Below are 19444 nucleotides of genomic sequence, written 5' to 3'. Positions count from 1 at the left end.
TGTAAAAAAGCCTTGGAAACCCTCTCCATAAATATGACAAAAGCATCCACAGAACATGCAAAAATATACAGGATAACCGTCCTAGACACTTACACAGCAAGCCATTTAAAATATAGATTTCCCCTCACATTTGCCACAATGAGAGTCTGACATTAGTCAGGCTTCCAAGGCTTTTTCCTACTGCCCCAGTTTTGAGAAGACACCATCTGGGTACTTTTCATCATCCCGAAGCCCTTCTCAATGTAATACCTGAGCCTGAGTGTGTCCTATAGTACAGGGAATTCCACTGACCCCCACCACCTTGTCTGCTTCCTTAATTGTGACCCAAGGTGCCTCTCAGCAGCGTGGACAGGGCCAAGAGCAGCCAGAATGCCTGGAGGCATAGCACCAGTAGTAAGGAGAAGGCTGGCACCTCACAGGTTAATTACATGAGCGGCCAGTTTCCTTATTGACAGGGTAGCTTGGAAAATGCTGAGGCAGGACATACACTGCAGAGTGTCAGAGCGGCGGGAGCCTCCGCTCCCAGCTGCCTCTCTATCTTTCTCTCGCTCTTTCTTTCTCTTCCTCTCTCTCTCACACACATACATGCATCCCCACAGCAAAGCCCCTCTGCTCCCAGCCATCCCATCAACAGCAAGCTTGTCAACTTAGCCTGCTTCTTCGTCCATGTGCTGAGGTGCCTTTTATCTGACTGGAGTCAGATATTCAGCCAGCCACCCCTGTGCTGTTCAGGCAGCCCTACTTCAGCTCTGCGGGAAGAACAGGTCCGGGCTTTGAGCTGGTTTTGCTTCTCTCTTCCATTTCACTTCTCTCTCTCCCTCCCTTCTTTTCTTTTTGTGATGGTGACAAACCTCACCTCACTCTGGCTGCCTGTTGGCTGAGGCTTCCTCGCCCACTCCCTGCTGCCCACCTGGACATATCTTCCCCCCACCCCCAATCCCACCTGCAATTCCTGCACCAGGCTGGCACATCGGATACCCATGGCACGCAGCTCTGAGACACACGGCGGCCTGCAGCTGTTGTCAGCAGGGTTGTGCCTGTGAAAAGGGGAACCCCAGTCTGCATCGTAGGACGGAGAGAGCCAAGGGGCAGGGGGAGACACCCGACGCCACAGGCCGGATCACCTCTCTGTGACTCCGTGGACTTCTCAGCTGGCAGCATGATGATGTACTTCTGGGTAGGTCCCCTGCTTCGGGTCTATATTGGGTGATTCCAGGATGGCTCATTTATAGGTTCCTGCTGGTTTCCAGAGATTTTCAGACTGTGTGGTTGTAGTAGGTGTCCCCAAGCACACATTTTTGCTGTTTTCTTTGCTGTCTAGTGGGAGTAGGTCCCCAAATAAGTTACTCATATATCCTACTAGGAATGTGAATTTCAGTAGATTTAGAATCAGGGGACTGAGTGTTCTGAGGTGGTTTTAGAGAAAACGTCTTTCATATGCTGCTGGAGATAGTGAGGGAGTGAAGTTTGGAATCATTTGGTTTCAGAAGGTCTCTACACTTCTACCTATGTATGGCTTTAAGGGCCATTAAGGGCCCACCTGAACATATGTGACCCTGCATGTTGTTGTGCTTTTTTGACACACAGATGGTGACAGCAGAAGTAATAAATATCAGCCTACTGGGAGAAGAGTGCTGCTTTGAAGTGGAATATGGTAGAATAAGAGGTGCACAATGTGAATGGTGGTTTATTATTTATTTACTACATTTATGTACCACTTTTCTCCCTCTGAGGGAACTCAAAGCGGTTTCCAACATTATAACAGCAAAATTCGATGCTTGTGAAAACTAAAACAGAATATCTAGACAATAACATATAACTAAAAATCAAAAACCTAACGAAATTATAACATAAAATAACATTTAGACATAAAGCATGAAAATGAAACATCGATAATACAATAACGTTTATATTCAGACCCACCTGTAAACAACAAGATTTAAAAACAGTTATTAAAATCACACAATCCAAAATCAAATCCGTAGTCATTCCATTGGTCCATTCACTATTTCTTATTCTCTTATTGCACTAAGAACTTTGCTGTTGGAAAGCTTGGTCACATAACCATGTTTTTACTTTCTTCCTGAAGGTCAGGAGGGAGGGGGCTGCTCTAATTTCACTAGGGAGGAAGTTCCATAGCCAAGGGGTCACCACTGAGAAGGCCCCGTCTCTCATCCCCAACCGTGATGCTTGCGAAGGAGCTGGAATCGAGAGCAGGGCCTCCCCAGGAGATCTTAATCTCCGAGGTGGATCATAGAGAGAGATGCATTCGGACAGGTAAGCTGGGCCAGAATTGTTTAGGGCTTTATAGGCTAAAGCCAGCACGTTGAATTGAGTTCGGTAGCAGACTGCAAGCCAGTGCAGTTGGCATAGCAGGGGAGTTGTATGCTCCCTGTATGTTGCGTGGTTGTGATGGATCTTTACAGAAGGCTGTTATCTCCATCTCAGTACCTTTCATGATCACCGTATCTGATTTTCTCAACCAATGAGTCCATATGGAACACAACACAAAAATCTATAGTTCCGCAGATGTTCAGTTCCACCTAGAATATTATTTTGGCTTTAGCATCCTTCTGATAAAATGGAAAGGGACTGTATCTGGAAAAAAGGTGTTGCAGGGTTGGGTTATTAATGGCAAAGGCCTTGGATATAGGAGCTTTCGGCATCCAGGTTTTAAGTCTACAGGATATTAGTGAACACTCAGCCAAATGTGGAAGGGAGAAGTTCTGAAAATTAAGGATGCAGTTAAAGCTTCAGTGTGTGTTTCATTGAAAAAGGTTGAAGACAACCGGACTTGGATTTTAATGTTCCAATGGTAAATTTTAACTTTGGTTGTCATAACATTTCCTAAGTAAATCAGACTCCTGTTTCAAGAGCTTTGCTTGAGATGCTTTACTCTTTGGGCTTTTGAACTCTAATCTCCTAGGGTAACAATACATTTGCTGTATTTGCTGGAGGAAATCTTTTGCCCTCTCTTCTTCTCCCAATTTATTTTATTGCTGTGGGGAATAAGTGTGTCTTATTTTATGTAACACTTGGCTAATGCCTGTCCATGGGAAAGGCAACAGTGAAATTAGCAGAAATGTTGCAGAGGCAAAGAAGCAGCTGGAACACGGTAGGCATGCGGAGGCTTGGGAATAACGACAGTTGCCTTGAGCATCAATTTTCTGCCACAGGCAGTTTTTTACCAGCCCTTGCTGTAACTTGGGAATTTCTATGCTTAAAGTGCAGGATGCAGCAAATGGAAGCTCAGAACCAAAAGGTGTTGGTGCTTAGCAAACCTCCTGTTCAGAGAAGCAGCTTTGACAGAGCCACTTATGTTTCTTATTAGAAGAAAAGGCCCGGAGCCTGTTTGTTTTCTTGCATCTGAACACAGTGTGTTGTTCAACCATTCAGTGAGTGTGAAGGCTCTTGAAGTTATCTCAGTGTGTTACAGGTATAGAATTTGCCCAAAGATGTCCCCTTAATGAGAACAGTCTCAGACAGTAACTTCTTTAAAAGAGTTGCCTGAAAGACTTCCAGTTGCACTTTTACATCTCAGGAGCTGTCATTTCATTTTTTGCATGCTACACAGAACCATCTGCCCCCATACTTAAATATGTGTGGTTAAGATCTCTGTGCAGGCAAGAAAAATTCTGCCCACATCAACAGTTAATGGTATATGCTTCTAAAACAGTTGTTCTTAACCTGTGGGCCACAGCCCACCAGTGGGCCGCGAGGACGAAAATCTGGTCCGCAAGCCTCCTTCCTCTTTATTTATTTATTTAATTGCATTTATTTTATTTCCACTCCTTTCATGCCACCTGCCACTCCTTCCCTGTCACTGACCAGCCCCCCCTCCCCCAATAGACCATATCAGCTCTAGATTATTAAATATGTAGGCATGCAGATGGCAACTACTGGATGACATATGTTCTGTATCATAAACTAGAGCTGATGTGGTTTATCTAATGCAGTTTTCTGAATCAGCACCCCAAATAACCAAATCAAATCTAAAGTTGTCCAAAAACTGATTCATAACCCTTTTGGTACTAATGTTGGAGAGTGGTCCCTGGTCAAAGTGGTCTCTTGTCAAAAAAAAAAAAGGTTGGGAATCACTGTTCTAAGAGGTATAAAGACAACCATAGGGGCACAAAGCATGACTTTTCTGTTGACTTGAGAGCAATAAAAGCTTTTCTGAAGGGGTTTTTTTTTTGCCAAAGTGCATCAGTAACATTTGAATTTTATCAGTGCCTGGTTTACATAGTAATGACAGCTAAAAACAAATTACTCCTCTTTCTGTTGTTTGCAACAACATCACCATCTTGCCATAGTCTTGCAATTGTCTTGTCATACATTAGGATCCCAAGAGCAAAGCCTTGGGAACTGGAACCAGACCTCTGTCAAGGGATGTCACTGTAGACAAATGCTTGGTTCAAGGAGGAGGTGATTGGTGATAGTGATGGTTAATTTTGATAAGCATATTCTTCACTCCTACCTAGCTACCTAGCTACCTGGAGCCCCCTGTGGTGAAGTGGGTTAAACCCCTGTGCCGGCAGGACTGAAGACCAACAGGTTGCAGGTTTGAATCCGGGGAGAGGCGGATGAGGTCCCTCTATCAGCTCCAGCTCCTCATGCGGGGACATGAGAGAAGCCTCCCACAAGGATGATAAAACATCAAATGATCCGGGCATCCCCTGGGCAATGTCCTTGCAGACAGCCAATTCTCTCACACCAGAAGCGACTTGCAGTCTGTCAGGTCACTCCTGATACGACAAAAAAAAACCCCTAGCTACCTCCCTCAAACTGAATAAACCGGGATATCTGTCTCCCTACTAATGGTTCTTGCACTACCAGACTAAGAAAGAAGATGATGTTTCAGGTCTATGATAAGCCAAACCCTTGTCAGATTAAATTTGGCCCTCAGACCACAAAAATATCTTTGCCATTCATTGTTCCATTCAACCCTTTCTTCAAAGTGGAATAATAGTAGGAATTTGATGCCAGGCCATCAAATGCTAATTAAGGGTGGTCAGTTGAAACATTCACACCTAGTTCCAGCAGACAAGAGTTCTTTGTCCCACCCTGGGCTTTCCACAGATATATAAACTCATTTTCCTAGTTCCAACAGACCTCACTGCCTCTGAGGATGCTTGCCATAGATGCAGGTGAACCGTCAGGAGAGAATGCCTCTAGAAAATGGCCATATAGCCCAAAAAGACCTACAACAACCCAATAGTAGGAATCGGTTGCTGTTCATTCCCGAAAAATGTGAGCCTGACTCAACCTTTGCTTGAGTGAATTGTTGCGCTAATAACTAGCAATATTTTGACCTACAAAAAGTGCAACACGCATTTAATCATAGTACATGTGTGTAGAGGACTGAAAAGAAGAATTGTTTCAAACTTGGATGAGAGAGTTGTAGCAAACAGAATTGGCTTCTGTCCTTTTGGAAAATACGGATTGCATGAGCCATTTCCTCTTGTCCCATTAAAAAAACTTGGGCTTCTTTTCCAAACATGACTTGGCACAGGCATATCTAATATCTGGTGCAGGAGAATATTAATGATGGCCGACAGGGAGCTTTACTTCCTCCTCCTTATCCTCCTCTTCCTCCTCGCAACAGCCAGTGACCACGGACACTGTTGGCACTTGTTCTGGATAACACCTTGGGTTGTCCACCCCCCGTTGTCCATTTCAGGAACAACAAGGACTGCATGGTGTGAGAAGGAATGAGCAGGGTGGACTAGACCTGTGGTGTGTGTCTTCCCCTGCCATTTTCATTTAGACACGCAAGCACATGATTAGTACAGACCTAAAAAGCTCCAAGTGGAAATCAATCCATAGCTTCTTAATATTTAAAGAAACATATACCTGATTGTACATGCATTTCTTTTACATCCTTGGTATAGAACACACATTAGGTTATCATACATAAAAAATAAAGCAAGTTTTAGCATTTATTTCTGAAAGATACTTAAGTAGACTAAGGCAGGATCATGGCTGATGTGCTTGAGTTCAAACCATTCCCCTGCCCCTCCCATACAGCAGTATAGAAGCTGAAGCTGACATTCATTAAGTTTGTGTATCTGAAAAGAAATACCCATTTTTATTTCATCTGAGACTGGCAATGCACTGTGTTCTAGTGAGTTCAGATGTGCACAAAATCATTTCAGAAATGCAGAGAGCTAAAACATAGATCTACAAAATGTGCAAAAACATGCTTTGAGCACTGGTAAAAATGTATACAAAACCTGTATACTTTACAACAGTGCTGCACACTAAAAATATGCACATGCTTCTGTATTAAAATGGAGAGTCGGGCCTCACAAAGCCATATAAAATTCAGGTGGAACAAGGATGCTGGTTAGATTCTGAGAACTGCAACACTTATTTTTATTTCATATCATTTCTACCTTGCCTTTATTCCAGGATAAAACCCAAGTTTACAACACAGATTGAGGCAGAGTACGGCTAAAATAAAGAATAATATTTAGAAAAGAATTAAAAGCAGTTTTTATAAACCGGTCATGTTAAAAATAGCATTGACATTAAAACAGTTTTAAAACAAAGCATTCAAAGCATTTAAAACAAATGAAGGAAAGATAGAAAGTGCAGCACCCTGATTTAAAAGAAAACATTTCCATAGTAATCAGCTAATGGCCATAGACCTACCTAAATAGAAAGATCTTTGTTATTGTTAATGTTAAGTTTATGGGGAGTCCAGAGTTTTATTTGTTAGGATAGCTTGACGGTCATTTGGAAAGAAAGAATTGCCGCAAGAATTGTCTGTTCTCAGAGAGGAAAGGAACCAGTTATCCCAATACAAGAAGGGTGGCTGATGAAAATCTGTGAACTAGCTGAAAGGGTGAAATGGACTATGCCAATTAAGGAGAAATCTTTGACTAACCTCTAGAAAGATTGGGATTTGTTCATTACAGTTTCCCAACAACAATGGGGATATTTGTCAACAGTGAGATTCGTGAATTAGTTGAATGTTTCCAGAAGTACAAGTGTGACTATATAATATCATTTAAAACTAGTAGGAGGTTTTTTTTATCATGTTAAAAGCAACTTAAGAAACTAGTCAGACCATCAGATATAGAGTGGGAAACTAACAGTCAGATATAGAATGGGAAATTTGTGCATCTTTTTCTTTGTTGTTTGTTTTTGTGTTTGTGTGTATCTTATTTTTGTCTATCTGTTTTGCTATTTATTTAGTAGTAGTATTAGTAGTAGTAGTAGTATGTAGTTTTGCAGTTTTATGTATCTAAATAAATCACTTGTGTATTTAATTTTTGTTGCATAAAATTACTTTAAAAATAAATAGAAGTATATTTGCTTGCAGGTAGAAGAAGAGCAGAATAGGCTTAACCTAATCTCCTATGGGAGGTTTCTACAACCAGGGAGCAGCCAAGGGATAAGATGACAGATTATCACATTCCTAGCTGTAAATAAGGATTAGTGTCCTACACCTAGATAGCTAACTGCAATTGGACAGTATGGTTCAGGAAGCTGATGATTAATAATGGTGACCTGTGGGGCCTTCTGAGCAGCCGCACCTAAACTGTGGGATTTTTTTTATCCTGTGTGGGTACAGTTGGTACCTTCCCCGACAGTATTTTGCTATATAACACAGATCTTTTCATGTTCACTTCTTTTATGAGTTGGATATCTGGTGTCCAAGTTTTATAACTGCTTCATTGGTCTGTTGTTATTACATTGTTGATGTTATTTTTGAATTTGAGTGTGTTTTATAGTTGCTAACCTCCCTGATTGATGCATAAGAACAAAAAAGACAGGAGTGAAAATCTCATTAAAATAAATCTCTGATTCCAAGCTACTGATGGAACAGCACACTTTAACTGTCATTTGGCAGCTGTTCTGGTGGTCATCATTGACCATAATGCAGAAAACCGTTTTCAGCAAATAGATAAAGAGCAAACCATATTATTGGCTTTAGCAGCTGGGATCTGAACATCTTCAAACAAATGCTGGTTTTTGCTCTGATGTGATAAAGTACATGAAGACAGAATAGAAATCTTAAGCCTTAGGAATACAGTGACGGATCCAACAGACGGCTGTCTTCAGTCTCATATCTTTCTGCTTTTGTCACTTGATCATCCAAATTCATCTGAATAACACAGCGCTGGGTGATTGTATATTACTCTTGCTCCCATGACACTAACCACATTGCATATACGCAGTGCACTAACCCACTCCCTGGACAATTGAGCAGATGATCCTTCTCGATCAAATGTATCCCAACACTCAGAGTTCTCCCTACCTTTCGCCATTTTTATATGGCTCCAGGGCTTCTTTGGTGTTTGGCATTTTCTGCTAAACTCTTGCTCAAAGCTTAGCTCTTGTTTAGAAACATATCCAGTTCTTAAAATATGCATGTACTAACAAAACATACTCGTAGGTGCCTGACATTTTATAATTACGGAAGCCTTTATCACTGTGGGCTCTGCATGACCCACTTTCTATTTCCATTGTGGTCCTATCTGTACTGAAAGGTACCTAGCCTTTTATAGGACCCTCTCAAGATTCCTTGACTGTACAAACTGTGCTGTATGGATTTGCCTTGATGGTCAACAGCTTTTTCTGGTTAGATGTTGACACCTTGAATTTTGAGATATAGATTGGAATCAAACAACTTGACTGCAATTTGACTGCAATTTGAGCAACTTGACTGCAATTTGTCTGCATTATTGCCAGTCATTGGTTAGTTCCATGTTACAGCACTGTTTTCCTATAATCATCTGGAAGACGAATTAAGTTGGTTCTGTTTATGACCACTGAGGGTGCTTCTACACAAACCCCATAATGCAGTTTGAAGGTGGATTGAAATGAATTGGGGGTTTTTTTTAATGTAGTGCCTACACAAACATCCCAGGAACCAGTTCGAGGTTGGGACACTGGTTACAGTATCCACTGATTACTGATTGGAACTAAACCCAGGAACTGCAATATCTGTATTCTTTTTCTTACCCAGTCTGCTGAATTGTGTCCAGAGAAGGATGACCAAACTGGTTAACAATTTGGAAGCCAAGCCCTATGAGGATCGGCTTAGGGAACTGGGTATTTTTAATTTGGAGAAAAGAAGGCTGAGAGGGAACATGACAGCTTTGTTTGAATATCTGAAAAAATGTCACATGGGGGGCGGGTTGGTTTTCTGCTGCCCTGGAGACTGAGACACAATGGAGCAATGGCTTCAGATTACAGGAAAAGAGATTGCATCTAAACATTAGGAAGAACTCCCTGACAGCAAGAGCTGTTGGGCAGTGGAAGATGCTTCCTCAGAAGTTTTGAGATCTCCTTTTAGCAGAGATTGGATGGCCATCTGTTGGGAGATGCTTTGATTGTGGATAGACCTTGGGGACCTCTTCCAACTCTGATTCAATGTGCAAATGTATGTATCCATGTGTGTTCAGGGAGAGCACTAGGCTGTGGCAGGGCACAGGAAAAGAAAACAATGGGGCAGAAGCAAAGGATTCCATGGGAATTCTGTGGCTTCCTCTCTCAGGAGAGAGCTTATTGTATTTCTTCATTTTTTTCAAAAGTGCTTCAGTGTTAGGGGTGTCCGGAGAAGCACTTGACATTTTTCAGTCTCCAGTTAAGCCCTGCATGGGATATACCCTGGGCAGCTGCAACACATTATCTGACTTGTTCTGGACTTTCAGTGTTTTTAATGCACTGTTTCTGGCTTGGTCCATGTTACACTGTTTTTTGGGGTGTGTGCATTTTATGGACACCCCACCCTCAAGCCAGCTTCAAACTGGAACTATTTTTGAGTTATGGTTTAAATGCATATCACATTGACTTGAAAAAGTAAAAACAGAATACCCACTTGCATCCCCAAGGTTTTACAAAAGCTTTAAAACCAGCTTGATTAACCACAAACTCCTTTGGAACTAAGATGTCTACCATATGCAATTATGTGAGAATGACTACCATTTCTTTGTCACAGGTTGTAAAACGTGTTCTTTTTTTGGAGGGGGTGGAATTAATTAAATAGGAGACTCTAGCACCCCCAGACTGAAGAAATATGGGTCTTGCTGAACTCCAAGTTTTCCCTCATCGAGGAAGGGTAATTTCAGACCTTCCCAAATATTGAGTGCCTTAGATGTATGGGAAAGGAGCACAGGAGGGTGGATATGCAAATGGGACAGATTTTTGAGAAATTACATTTGGTTTGCTGAACACTGAATGCCACTTGTTTACGGTTACCCACTATGAGTTTAGCAGGAAAACATAAAGATCAATTCACAGCACACAATTATAGACCTATAATTCCACTTTAATTGCCTGGCAACATCTTATGGAATCCTGGCTTTTGCAGTTGATGGAGAGGTCTTTCAAATCCACCTCCTAGGAGCTCCACTGATAGATCTGACCAAACGACAAACCTCGGGATTGCCATGACCATTAAAGTGAAGTCATAACAATATAATTGTGTAATGCGAATGGGCCGACAGTTAGATTTCCCTTTCTTCCTCTATTAGGGAAGAAGGGAACTTGCTCAGTCTATGGGCTGCCAGGGCAAGAGCCATGGCAAACCTTTCTTCCATTTGCAACAAAGTACAAAATGAGTTATCCTGAGCTGCCTAATCTAATGATCCACACCTTCAATACATCAAGCAGTGAGAATGTGCCATAACCAGTATTTTACTTTCAGACTTGCTACTTTGATGGTGTCTTGGATCTTTTCTGAATTACCATTTTGGTGGGAGAAAAGGAGAAGGGAGTAGTATAGACTTTGCTTAGTTGCAGCAGAAGGTCTCAGTATATTTTATTGAAGTAGGACTCTTGTTACTCTTGTTACTGCTTGCCATCCATGTGTTCTTTCAAATAATAGTACTTTTGTTGGAAGAAAGTGACATTCTCTATAACTTTGAACTGCAACCTCCATTGTACCTGTGTTTCATGGATAGGAGCTACTAAAGCAGTGGTTTCCAAACTATTTCTGTCATGGGACTCCTCAGAATATATTTACTTTTTGTGGAACCCTGACTCTATCCCTGATGATTTTAATCAAAAGATTTATTCTGAATAATTTCATGTTATTTCAAATATGTCCCCCAATTTCCTAAATTTAGCATCTAGTTTTGAGTAAATTTTACTCTTGATATTTTATGACTAATATCCCAATATCCCGAAAGTCTTTCATCCCAAAAACTTGAAAAAAATGAAGAAAAGAAAAGAAAAACAAATGTGATTCAACGTGAAAACTCGACTATGTATGAATCTCTCTTGTTTAGATGGTAAATAAAATGTTGAAATATGAAGTCAAAAATTATCCCTCCTCCTTATAAATATGTGAGGGGAAGTCATAGGGAGGAGGAAGCAGGTTCGTTTTCTGATATCCTGGAGACTAGGATTTGGAACAATGGCTTCAAACTACAGGAAAGGAGATTCCACCTGAGCATTAGGAAAAACTTCCTAACTGTGAGAGCTGTTCAGCAGTGGAACTCTCTGCCCTGGAATGTGCTAGAGGCTCCTTCTTTTGAGACTTTTAAACAGAGGCTGGATGATAATCTTTCAGGGGTGCTTTGAACACAATTTTCCTGCTTCTTGGCAGAAAGGGGTTGGACTGGATGGCCCATGAGGTCTCTTCCAACTCCATGATTCTATGATTACATACTGGATAGCAAAAGTTGTAAGACAAAATAGCTATTACAAAGGGTGTAAATTAAACAGTTGGCCTCGTTTCATTTTATTTTAAAATCTGTTTTAAATTTGACTTCAAAGATCATTCACAGAACCCATGTGATGCTTTTATAGAACTCTAGGGTTCCACAGAACACAGTTTGGGAACTGCTGCCCTAAAGCATTGTTGACACTGACTAGAAAAAACAGCAACTGTGGCATCACTAGTACACAATGTTCAACCATATCCCATACCCTTGGATTATTATGCTTGTTGTTGTTGGACTCTTAGAAGCCACGCAAACTCAGAATTACTAAGGGATTATCAGGCTCTTTACAGTCTTATCCATACCTACTCAGACATAAACCCATTACTCTTAGTAGGGATTGTTTCCAGGTAACCATGTATCTTTCTAGTATGTAGATGTGACAATGCTAGTACATGTTCCTCAGCAATATCCCCTGCCTTTTCTATGCATTTACTTGGTACTTTATAACCATCCCAATGGGTAGCTCCTCATCCAACCTAGTCCCAAAGAGCCCCACTGATTACTCTTCTGTGCTTCGGTAGCAGAAGTGCAAGTTCACATCAAGACCTCTCTCACTATATCTATAATTCGTTCAGCTGGCTTAAAGCAGGATTGTGTAGAAAGAGAGAACTGGCATGTTGTGCCTGAGGAAGACGGCACATGGAGAGTGAGGAAACTGACAGAGAATTATATGGGTAAGCCCTGGGCTTACGGAGCTGCATTCACTCTCCATCAGCAAGCATTTCTTACAAAGCCTATATGTGAATATGAGAGAGAGAGACACACACAGACAAACAGGGGAGAACGTTGTGTGTTTTCCTCACAGATTGGGGTCATAGTGTCTCACTTCTCTCCACTATGTGTGGGTTTCCTTTTTCTTGGGGCATGTTTATCTATCTCTCTTGTTCTTTGTCCTAGTTCCTCCAGTGCCCTTCCAGACAGGCCCTATATCCCAGGATCTGACCCCAGATTTTCTGTTTATCCCAGATTATCTGGCAGTGCAGACTTATATAATCCAGTTTAAAGCAGAAAACTTGGGTTCAAATCCTGGGATGTAGGGCCTGTCTGGAGTGGCCCTTAGTCACCCTCTTTCTGTCCCTTTCCTGACAAAGGAAGCGAGTACATTTTGTTACTGGAACAAATCCCATTTAATGGGGTGCAGAACTGGTGTGTCTCAGGTGAACAAGTTTGTCCTCCAAAAGGAAAATGGCTTGCAATTTGTTGTGATCAATGGCCTTTCTTTGTTTCTTTCTTTCTTTCTTCCAATTGGGAATGGTATCTAAGAGAGCTTACAACATAATTTTCAAAATCAAGTACCAATAATACATATTTATTAAAAATACTGAAATACAATTAAACTTGCTATATTATTAAAACAAAGTTACAGTTTTACAACATGGTTACTTTATTCTGTCTAATTCTGTTTGTTTTCCCTTTTTTGCCCTGGTTCCTTGTGTCTCCTGTAAACATTATGACAGCAACATTTGAATTTTTGTAGGTTTAAATGTTTGCATGGCAGCTGTTGTTTCTCTCAGCCAGAATCAGTTTTTCAGCAAAGAAAAAGTGTGAAACATCTGGAATTTTATCTGAACCAGATCTTTCAGTGTGAGAAATAAACCTGTCAGTGCTACAAAGCCAGGCAGGGAACTTCACCCCATTTGCCTCCCTTTTGTCCTCTTCAACACTTCAGTGATGGCATCATCATATATGTCAAATCTGGTTGTTCTTATGTGGCATAATATCACTATATTATATGGAAAATTCACACTTGAATAGCTCTGTGCAGTGTGGATTAGAGATGGTGTCTTAACTTGATCCTATCTGATTCTGGAAGGTGATCAGAATCTGACCTGGTTAGTGCTTCAATGTGAATCCATCAGGGGACATTGGGTGTTGTTGGATATATTTCTGAGGGAGGCAATAACAAACTATCTCTCAGTAATCCTTTTCTATGAAAATGATATGATTCCCATGGGGTAACATGGGACATTAGATGCAACCTTTGTTTATGTCTATATACAAGCAATGTGTATCTGGTGTATCTGATTAAGGTAGGAGACGTTAAGTAACCTCAGAAGATGACTTTTCATTTTTTTAAAAAACCTCATCTTCAAAAAGACATTTTTAAATTCAGCTCAGCTATATTCACAGTCACAATATTTTAAAAACAAATTGATAATTTTTAAAGTTGGGATTCCTGAATATTTGAACTACATTGGAAGCAGCCAGCTGGCTTCGATATTTGGAAACCTGCTTGAGATAGTGAGATCAGGAAGGTAGGAATTACCTGCCTGGTTCATTCCCAAAAAACCATCCAACCTATTATCCTGTCTCCAACAGTGGCAGCACCTGATTGCTTCCAAGCTTGGCACCGGGCTTCCTATGTGCTGGGCAGATGGGGGCTAATCTATCCCAGGAAACATTTGTCCAAATGGCCCCATGTTGGAAGCCAGAAGATTTATATCCTCCTTTAGGGCTTGGTTATATTAACTTTCTTTAGTAGAGTATTTGATCAGAACCTCCTGGCCTTTCAAGTTAAAGTGACTCACTGGTGAAAGGAAAAGTATTGTACCCGTTAACACAGCCAGAAGAAATTGCAAAAAGTATTCCAAAGGAAACAAAGGAAAGTAAAAAGTTCTCAAAGTTCTCAAGCATCAGTGAGCCCTGCATTTCCCATGTTTTTTGACCTTGGGTGCTAGGAAGCAGAAACTTTTCAGCCTGGACATTTAATCCAGGCATTTGTTTTACATGTTTCCCTGTGACACACGTCATCTTGTTTCAGCAAAGCCCATATTGCACAGCACCATGATAGTGATAGAACCATGCTGGCCTTTGTTGTGCTTGGTTTTTATTGAATGCCAACATATGGGGAGTGTGGAAGTGGAGCAGAGGGCAATGCTTTATTATTTCATTGGTAGGAACCCCTGGTGGCACAATGGGTTAAACCAGGGGTCCTCAGACTTTTTAAACAAAGGGCCAGGTCACAGTTCCTCAAACTGTTGGAGGGCCAGATTGTAATTTGAAAAAAACATGAATGAACTCCACTGCACATATCTTATTTGTAGTGCAAAAAAACCCCTGTTAAAACAATATAATAATTAAAATGAAGAACAATTTTAACAAATATAAACTTATTAGTATTTCAATGGGAAGTGTGGCTGTTGAGATAGGATTGTTGTTGTGCTTTCAAGCTGTTTCAGACTTAGGTTGACCCTGAGCAAGGGCTGGGTAAATAACCTTGGAGGGCCGTATGCGACCCTCGGGCCTTAGTTTGGAGACTCCTGGCTTAAACCCTTGTGCTGACAGGACTGAAGACCAACAGGTCAGAGGTTCGAATTCAGGAAAGCATGGATGAGCTCCCATATGTCAGCTCCAGCTTCCCATGTGGAGACATGAGAGAAGCCTCCCACAAGGGTGTTAAAACTTCAAAACATCCAGACATCCCCTGGGCAATGTTCTTGCAGACGGCCAATTCTCTTACACCAGAAGTGACTTGCAGTCTCTCAAGTAGCTCCTGACATGAAAAAAATGGTAGGTTGGTTATACAGTAATTATGTCCTGCCCCCTATTGTAAGATGTCTGAAACGCATACAACAAAAACAGTTACCCCATTTAAAGCACATGACAATAAAATATGAAGCAATAAAATAATTTATATATTCTTTGAAAAATTAAATGATTGCATAGTTTAAGAAGGTGCAATTGAAACCATATAGGTCCGTGGATGGGTGTGCACTGGGTGAACTCATTAGTCCCCAAAGGCTTTAATAATGAGCCATTTTTTAAACTTGAGACCAATGTTATTGTCAATAAGGTTTCAAAGAAAATTGAGTATGAATCAGCATCATTGTGGGTGGCTTTGGGGTGGCTTAATCCTTTCCTGCTACACCATTTTCCTAATGAAAATTGGAGATGCAATTTGGATGCTAGTCAGAAAGAGTGTTGGCAATCCAATTATCTCTGTGTAGTACTTTGGTCTTCAGTATCAATAGGCTAGCCTTGGTCCATCCACTTCCAAGGGTTATTTTATTTCATATTTAAACAGTAGGATGCTAAGGCTGAAAGCACTTCCCAATGAATGGAATAGAATGTATTTCTGAGAAATTGTGCATAGGACCAAGCTGTAAAGGTGCTTTACTACGCTACATAGGATTGAGTTGGTTGGTTTGCTCTTCATCTCTTGAGCTTTCGTATCCCTCTATAATCTGTGCTCTTAACCTCCATCCCAGTATCTGTGCTTTGTTGAGGTAAATTATATGTTTCTGTCAGGACAGATTTATCCTCCGCTTCCTTTGGACTCTTGTCTCAATCAATATTCAGCCAAGAAGACTGTTTCTAAAAGACAGTGAAAGAGAAATGTGACTTTGCAGACAAAACAGAAGCTAAAATCTTGCATAGATCCTCTCCCCAGGCTGGGAGTTGTGAAACAGTAGCTGCCTTTCACAGTTCAACTTGTGGAGGGAATGATACTCTTATATGGGTGGGAAAATCCACTTTGCCCCCTGCTGAGCTGCCACTTGATTTGTGAATTAAACATTTATGCTGCCTTTGCAAGGAAGAGCTCTGTAGAAGCTTTCTTCCTGCACATCATTTACAAGAAGGTGTCTGGATTTTTCTTTTCACTAGAGCCAACCAGCATCTAATTCCTTCAAAGATGAGCCCATGGCAGAGTCTGGAAGAAGCAGTCAGTCACAGTTCTGGGGCAGAGTCCTTCAGCAAGACATTATTTTAGGCTGGCTCTGCATTGTAGAATAAATGCAGTTTGACACTAATTTACATACTATGGCTCAATGTTATAGAATCCCAGGAGCGGTAGTTCGGTGAGGCGGCAGCACTCTCTAGCAGGGAAGGCTAAAGATCTTGTAAAGCTGCAACTGCCAGGAGTCTGTAGTATTGAGCCATGACAGTTAAAGTGGTGTTAAACTGCATTAATTATATAGTGCAGATTCACCCTTGGAGTCTGCCTGAAGGTTGGGGAAGGCAAAGCAGTCAATGGCAAATCCTTTAGAACCCCCCAAGTCCCAGGGAAGAGACAATGTGCTCCAACCAGAATTAACTGAGCTCTTTCAGTGTTGTTCCTGTGCCTGCCTATGTCTCCCAGGATCTCTATCATTGCTGGAACCTGGAAAACCCTAATGGCAGGACTGTAGCCATGGGGGGAGGGGGTTAAGAGTTCAACTCCCCCCCCCCCCCAGAAATGTTTCCAGTTTTATAAAAACTTGGTTTACTCATTTGGGGGACGGGGTTGAACCCTCTGACTACAGGCCTGCATGATATTTTGCTGGGCATGTTCACTGTCGTAATGAGTAAATTTAGCACCCAATGCCTGCCTCGGGTGGGAGTAAGAATAATAATTCCAGCAGTGGTATCTAGCATGAACAATGCAGCAGTTGGGAGTCCTGATGAGACTTGCCTTTTTTTTCATAACTGGCACCATGCCTATGGATTATATATATAATCTATTATTATCAGTGTAAACTCCAGATTTATATTAGAGATATGTTGATGCAAGATAACCATGAGTGTTTTTTTTAGAAAATGGGGATGATGATGATGATGATGATGATGATGATGATATAATTCATATCCCTTAAGTACAGGGTGTAGGGTCTGTATCTAGGGGCCCAAAAATGTGATGTTTCTGTAATTGGTGCCAGTGTGGCTCTGTGGTCTTTTTCTTCTGAGTCAGGGTCCATAACACTGCAGGGTCCTGACTAGCTGTCCTTACTGAGGTTTCTTACATACTCTGAGCTCCAGTGCCAATTTCTCTTACTCCTTGCAACCTTTTGCACTGTGCAATTATAGTGGTATATTTCCACTTTCATTGCCACAGGCCCTTGAGGTTGGCCGTTTAGGGAAAGGCTTTTAGAAATCTCAGCAAGAAGGCTCTGGTGACTTAAAAACAGCAAAGGCTAGGATTTCATGGAATGCTGCCATGGCAGTTAAAGTGGAATGCAGTGGGCACGTAGTTTCTAGTGGGGTTTGATTCCAGTGTCCCATGGATGCCATAATCAAGGAATGCTCAAGTTGTGTTCTATTTTGTGGTATAGTAAAATGGTGTCCGTAATACAAAAATTGAGAAATCAAGGTTTGCTTTTTGTAATTTAAAAAATGTTCAAGCCATGGGTGGTTGAAACAACGGCGATAGAAGGCCAACTGTATACCATTGTATTTGTATATAATTGTATATAATTAAAGGGCCCTAAAGAGATAGGACTTGAACAAGTTATCAAGTTGCAATGCAGTCCTCAGAATTGTCCAGCCATGATGGCCACTATTTAGGCCATAAAGCCTTGTAACTATTGGGGGGGGGGGGTCAAAACACTACACAAGAAATGAGAAAGTTGTGCTATTATGTTGTATTTTTTACTAGTTATAGGGCCATGTAGTAAACATCTATGTTTCTGGTAATGGAAAGCTGCTGTGGTCAGAGAAGACAGTACTGAGCTGGAGGGACAAATGTCTGTACTTGATACCAGGGACCTCATACATTCTACAGCAAGATTGGGGAGCCTTTTCCATCCTGAGGGCTAGGGCCAAAGGCGGGCAAAGCCACCTCCATCTTTCCTCCCTCCCTCTCCCTCTCCCTCTCCCTCTCCCTCTCCCTCCCCCCCCCCTCTCTCTCTCTCACACACACACACATATACACAAACAATCTCACTCATTCACTCTTTTCTCACTCACTCCTACACGCATACACAAAACATATACACCCAGCCTTATGCATGACAGGCTTCTGCTTTACATCATAAAAACTGTTTCCTCTAGAAAGGAAGTTTGCATGCCTGTCCAAAATGTCCTGAACACATCCTACAAACAGCATGGGAGAGGTGTCATTTTAACATCTTGTTGTGTATGTGAATGTTCCATTTTGCACTAGCGTATGTTATATATTGTAACTCATATAAGACAGTGGGCCCTTGGGATTTACTGTAGTTTACTTCCAGCTTCCGCCCCATGGACACCAAAATCCAAGGATGCTCAAGTCCCATTAAATATAATGGCATAGTAAAATGGTGTCCCTTATATAAAAAGACAAAATCAAGATTTGCTTTTGGAATATTTTTAAAATATTTTTAAGTTGGTGAAATCTGTTTTATGCAAAATTCACACTGAAGTGAAGTGAGCTCTAGGAAGTTGGTTTATCACAGAAATGTATTTCATACAGCAAGAGCTGTATATTTAGATGACACAGCAAAAGCATACATATATTTCCTACTCATTTCCCTCTAATCACTGTCTGGCCACCCAAAGTCAAAAGGATCTAGCTCCAAGCCACCTATGCCATTTTTCACCATTGTGTCTCCTGCCTCTCCCAAACCCAACTGGTTATTTCCTTTGGCACTAAAAATATTTCTAATGGGTCCACCACTAGTGAAACCCAATCTATTGATGATGGCATATAGGAAAGTAATAGCAACAAAAAAATAGGGAACATGATAGAAGCTTGTGTTTGCATTCATTTGGAAACAGTCCCCCGAGGTTTGAAGGTGAGAAGAAAGGGACTAGAGCAGGGGTCCCCAAACTAAGACCCATGGGACAGATGCATTCTTCCAAAGTCATTTACCTGGCCCCAGCCCTTAACTTTAGACTTAGGGTCTTCCTAAGTCTGAAATTACTTGAAGGCACACAACAACAATAATCCTAACTGACTTGACTATCGGCCAAAATCAGGCGCACATTTCCCATTGAAATGCTGAAAGTTTATGTTGGTTAAAATTGTTTCTCATTTTAAGATGTGTGCAGTGTGTGTAGGAATTTATTTGTGTTTTCTTTCAAACTAT

General features: G+C 41.2%; 1 protein-coding gene across 4 annotated transcripts in view; it reads left to right on the top strand.

The window, feature by feature from the left end:
• Positions 1-19444, top strand: part of RBFOX3 (RNA binding fox-1 homolog 3) — a 473759-nt gene that overhangs the window by 359896 nt on the left and 94419 nt on the right. The window contains exon 1 of one of the 4 annotated variants that reach the window (XM_060764352.2): positions 511-1177. The exons of the other annotated variants lie outside the window; for them this stretch is intronic. Coding sequence (XP_060620335.1) covers positions 1160-1177 — 18 coding nt within the window. The 5' untranslated portion in view covers positions 511-1159. Of the gene's footprint in view, positions 1-510; positions 1178-19444 lie in introns of those variants that run through there. 4 annotated transcript variants of the gene reach the window in all.

The sequence above is a fragment of the Anolis sagrei genome, chromosome 2 (assembly GCF_037176765.1).
Source record: "Anolis sagrei isolate rAnoSag1 chromosome 2, rAnoSag1.mat, whole genome shotgun sequence".
In the NCBI taxonomy this organism is placed as follows: domain Eukaryota; kingdom Metazoa; phylum Chordata; class Lepidosauria; order Squamata; family Dactyloidae; genus Anolis; species Anolis sagrei.
This window is presented reverse-complemented; position numbering and strand designations above follow the sequence as displayed.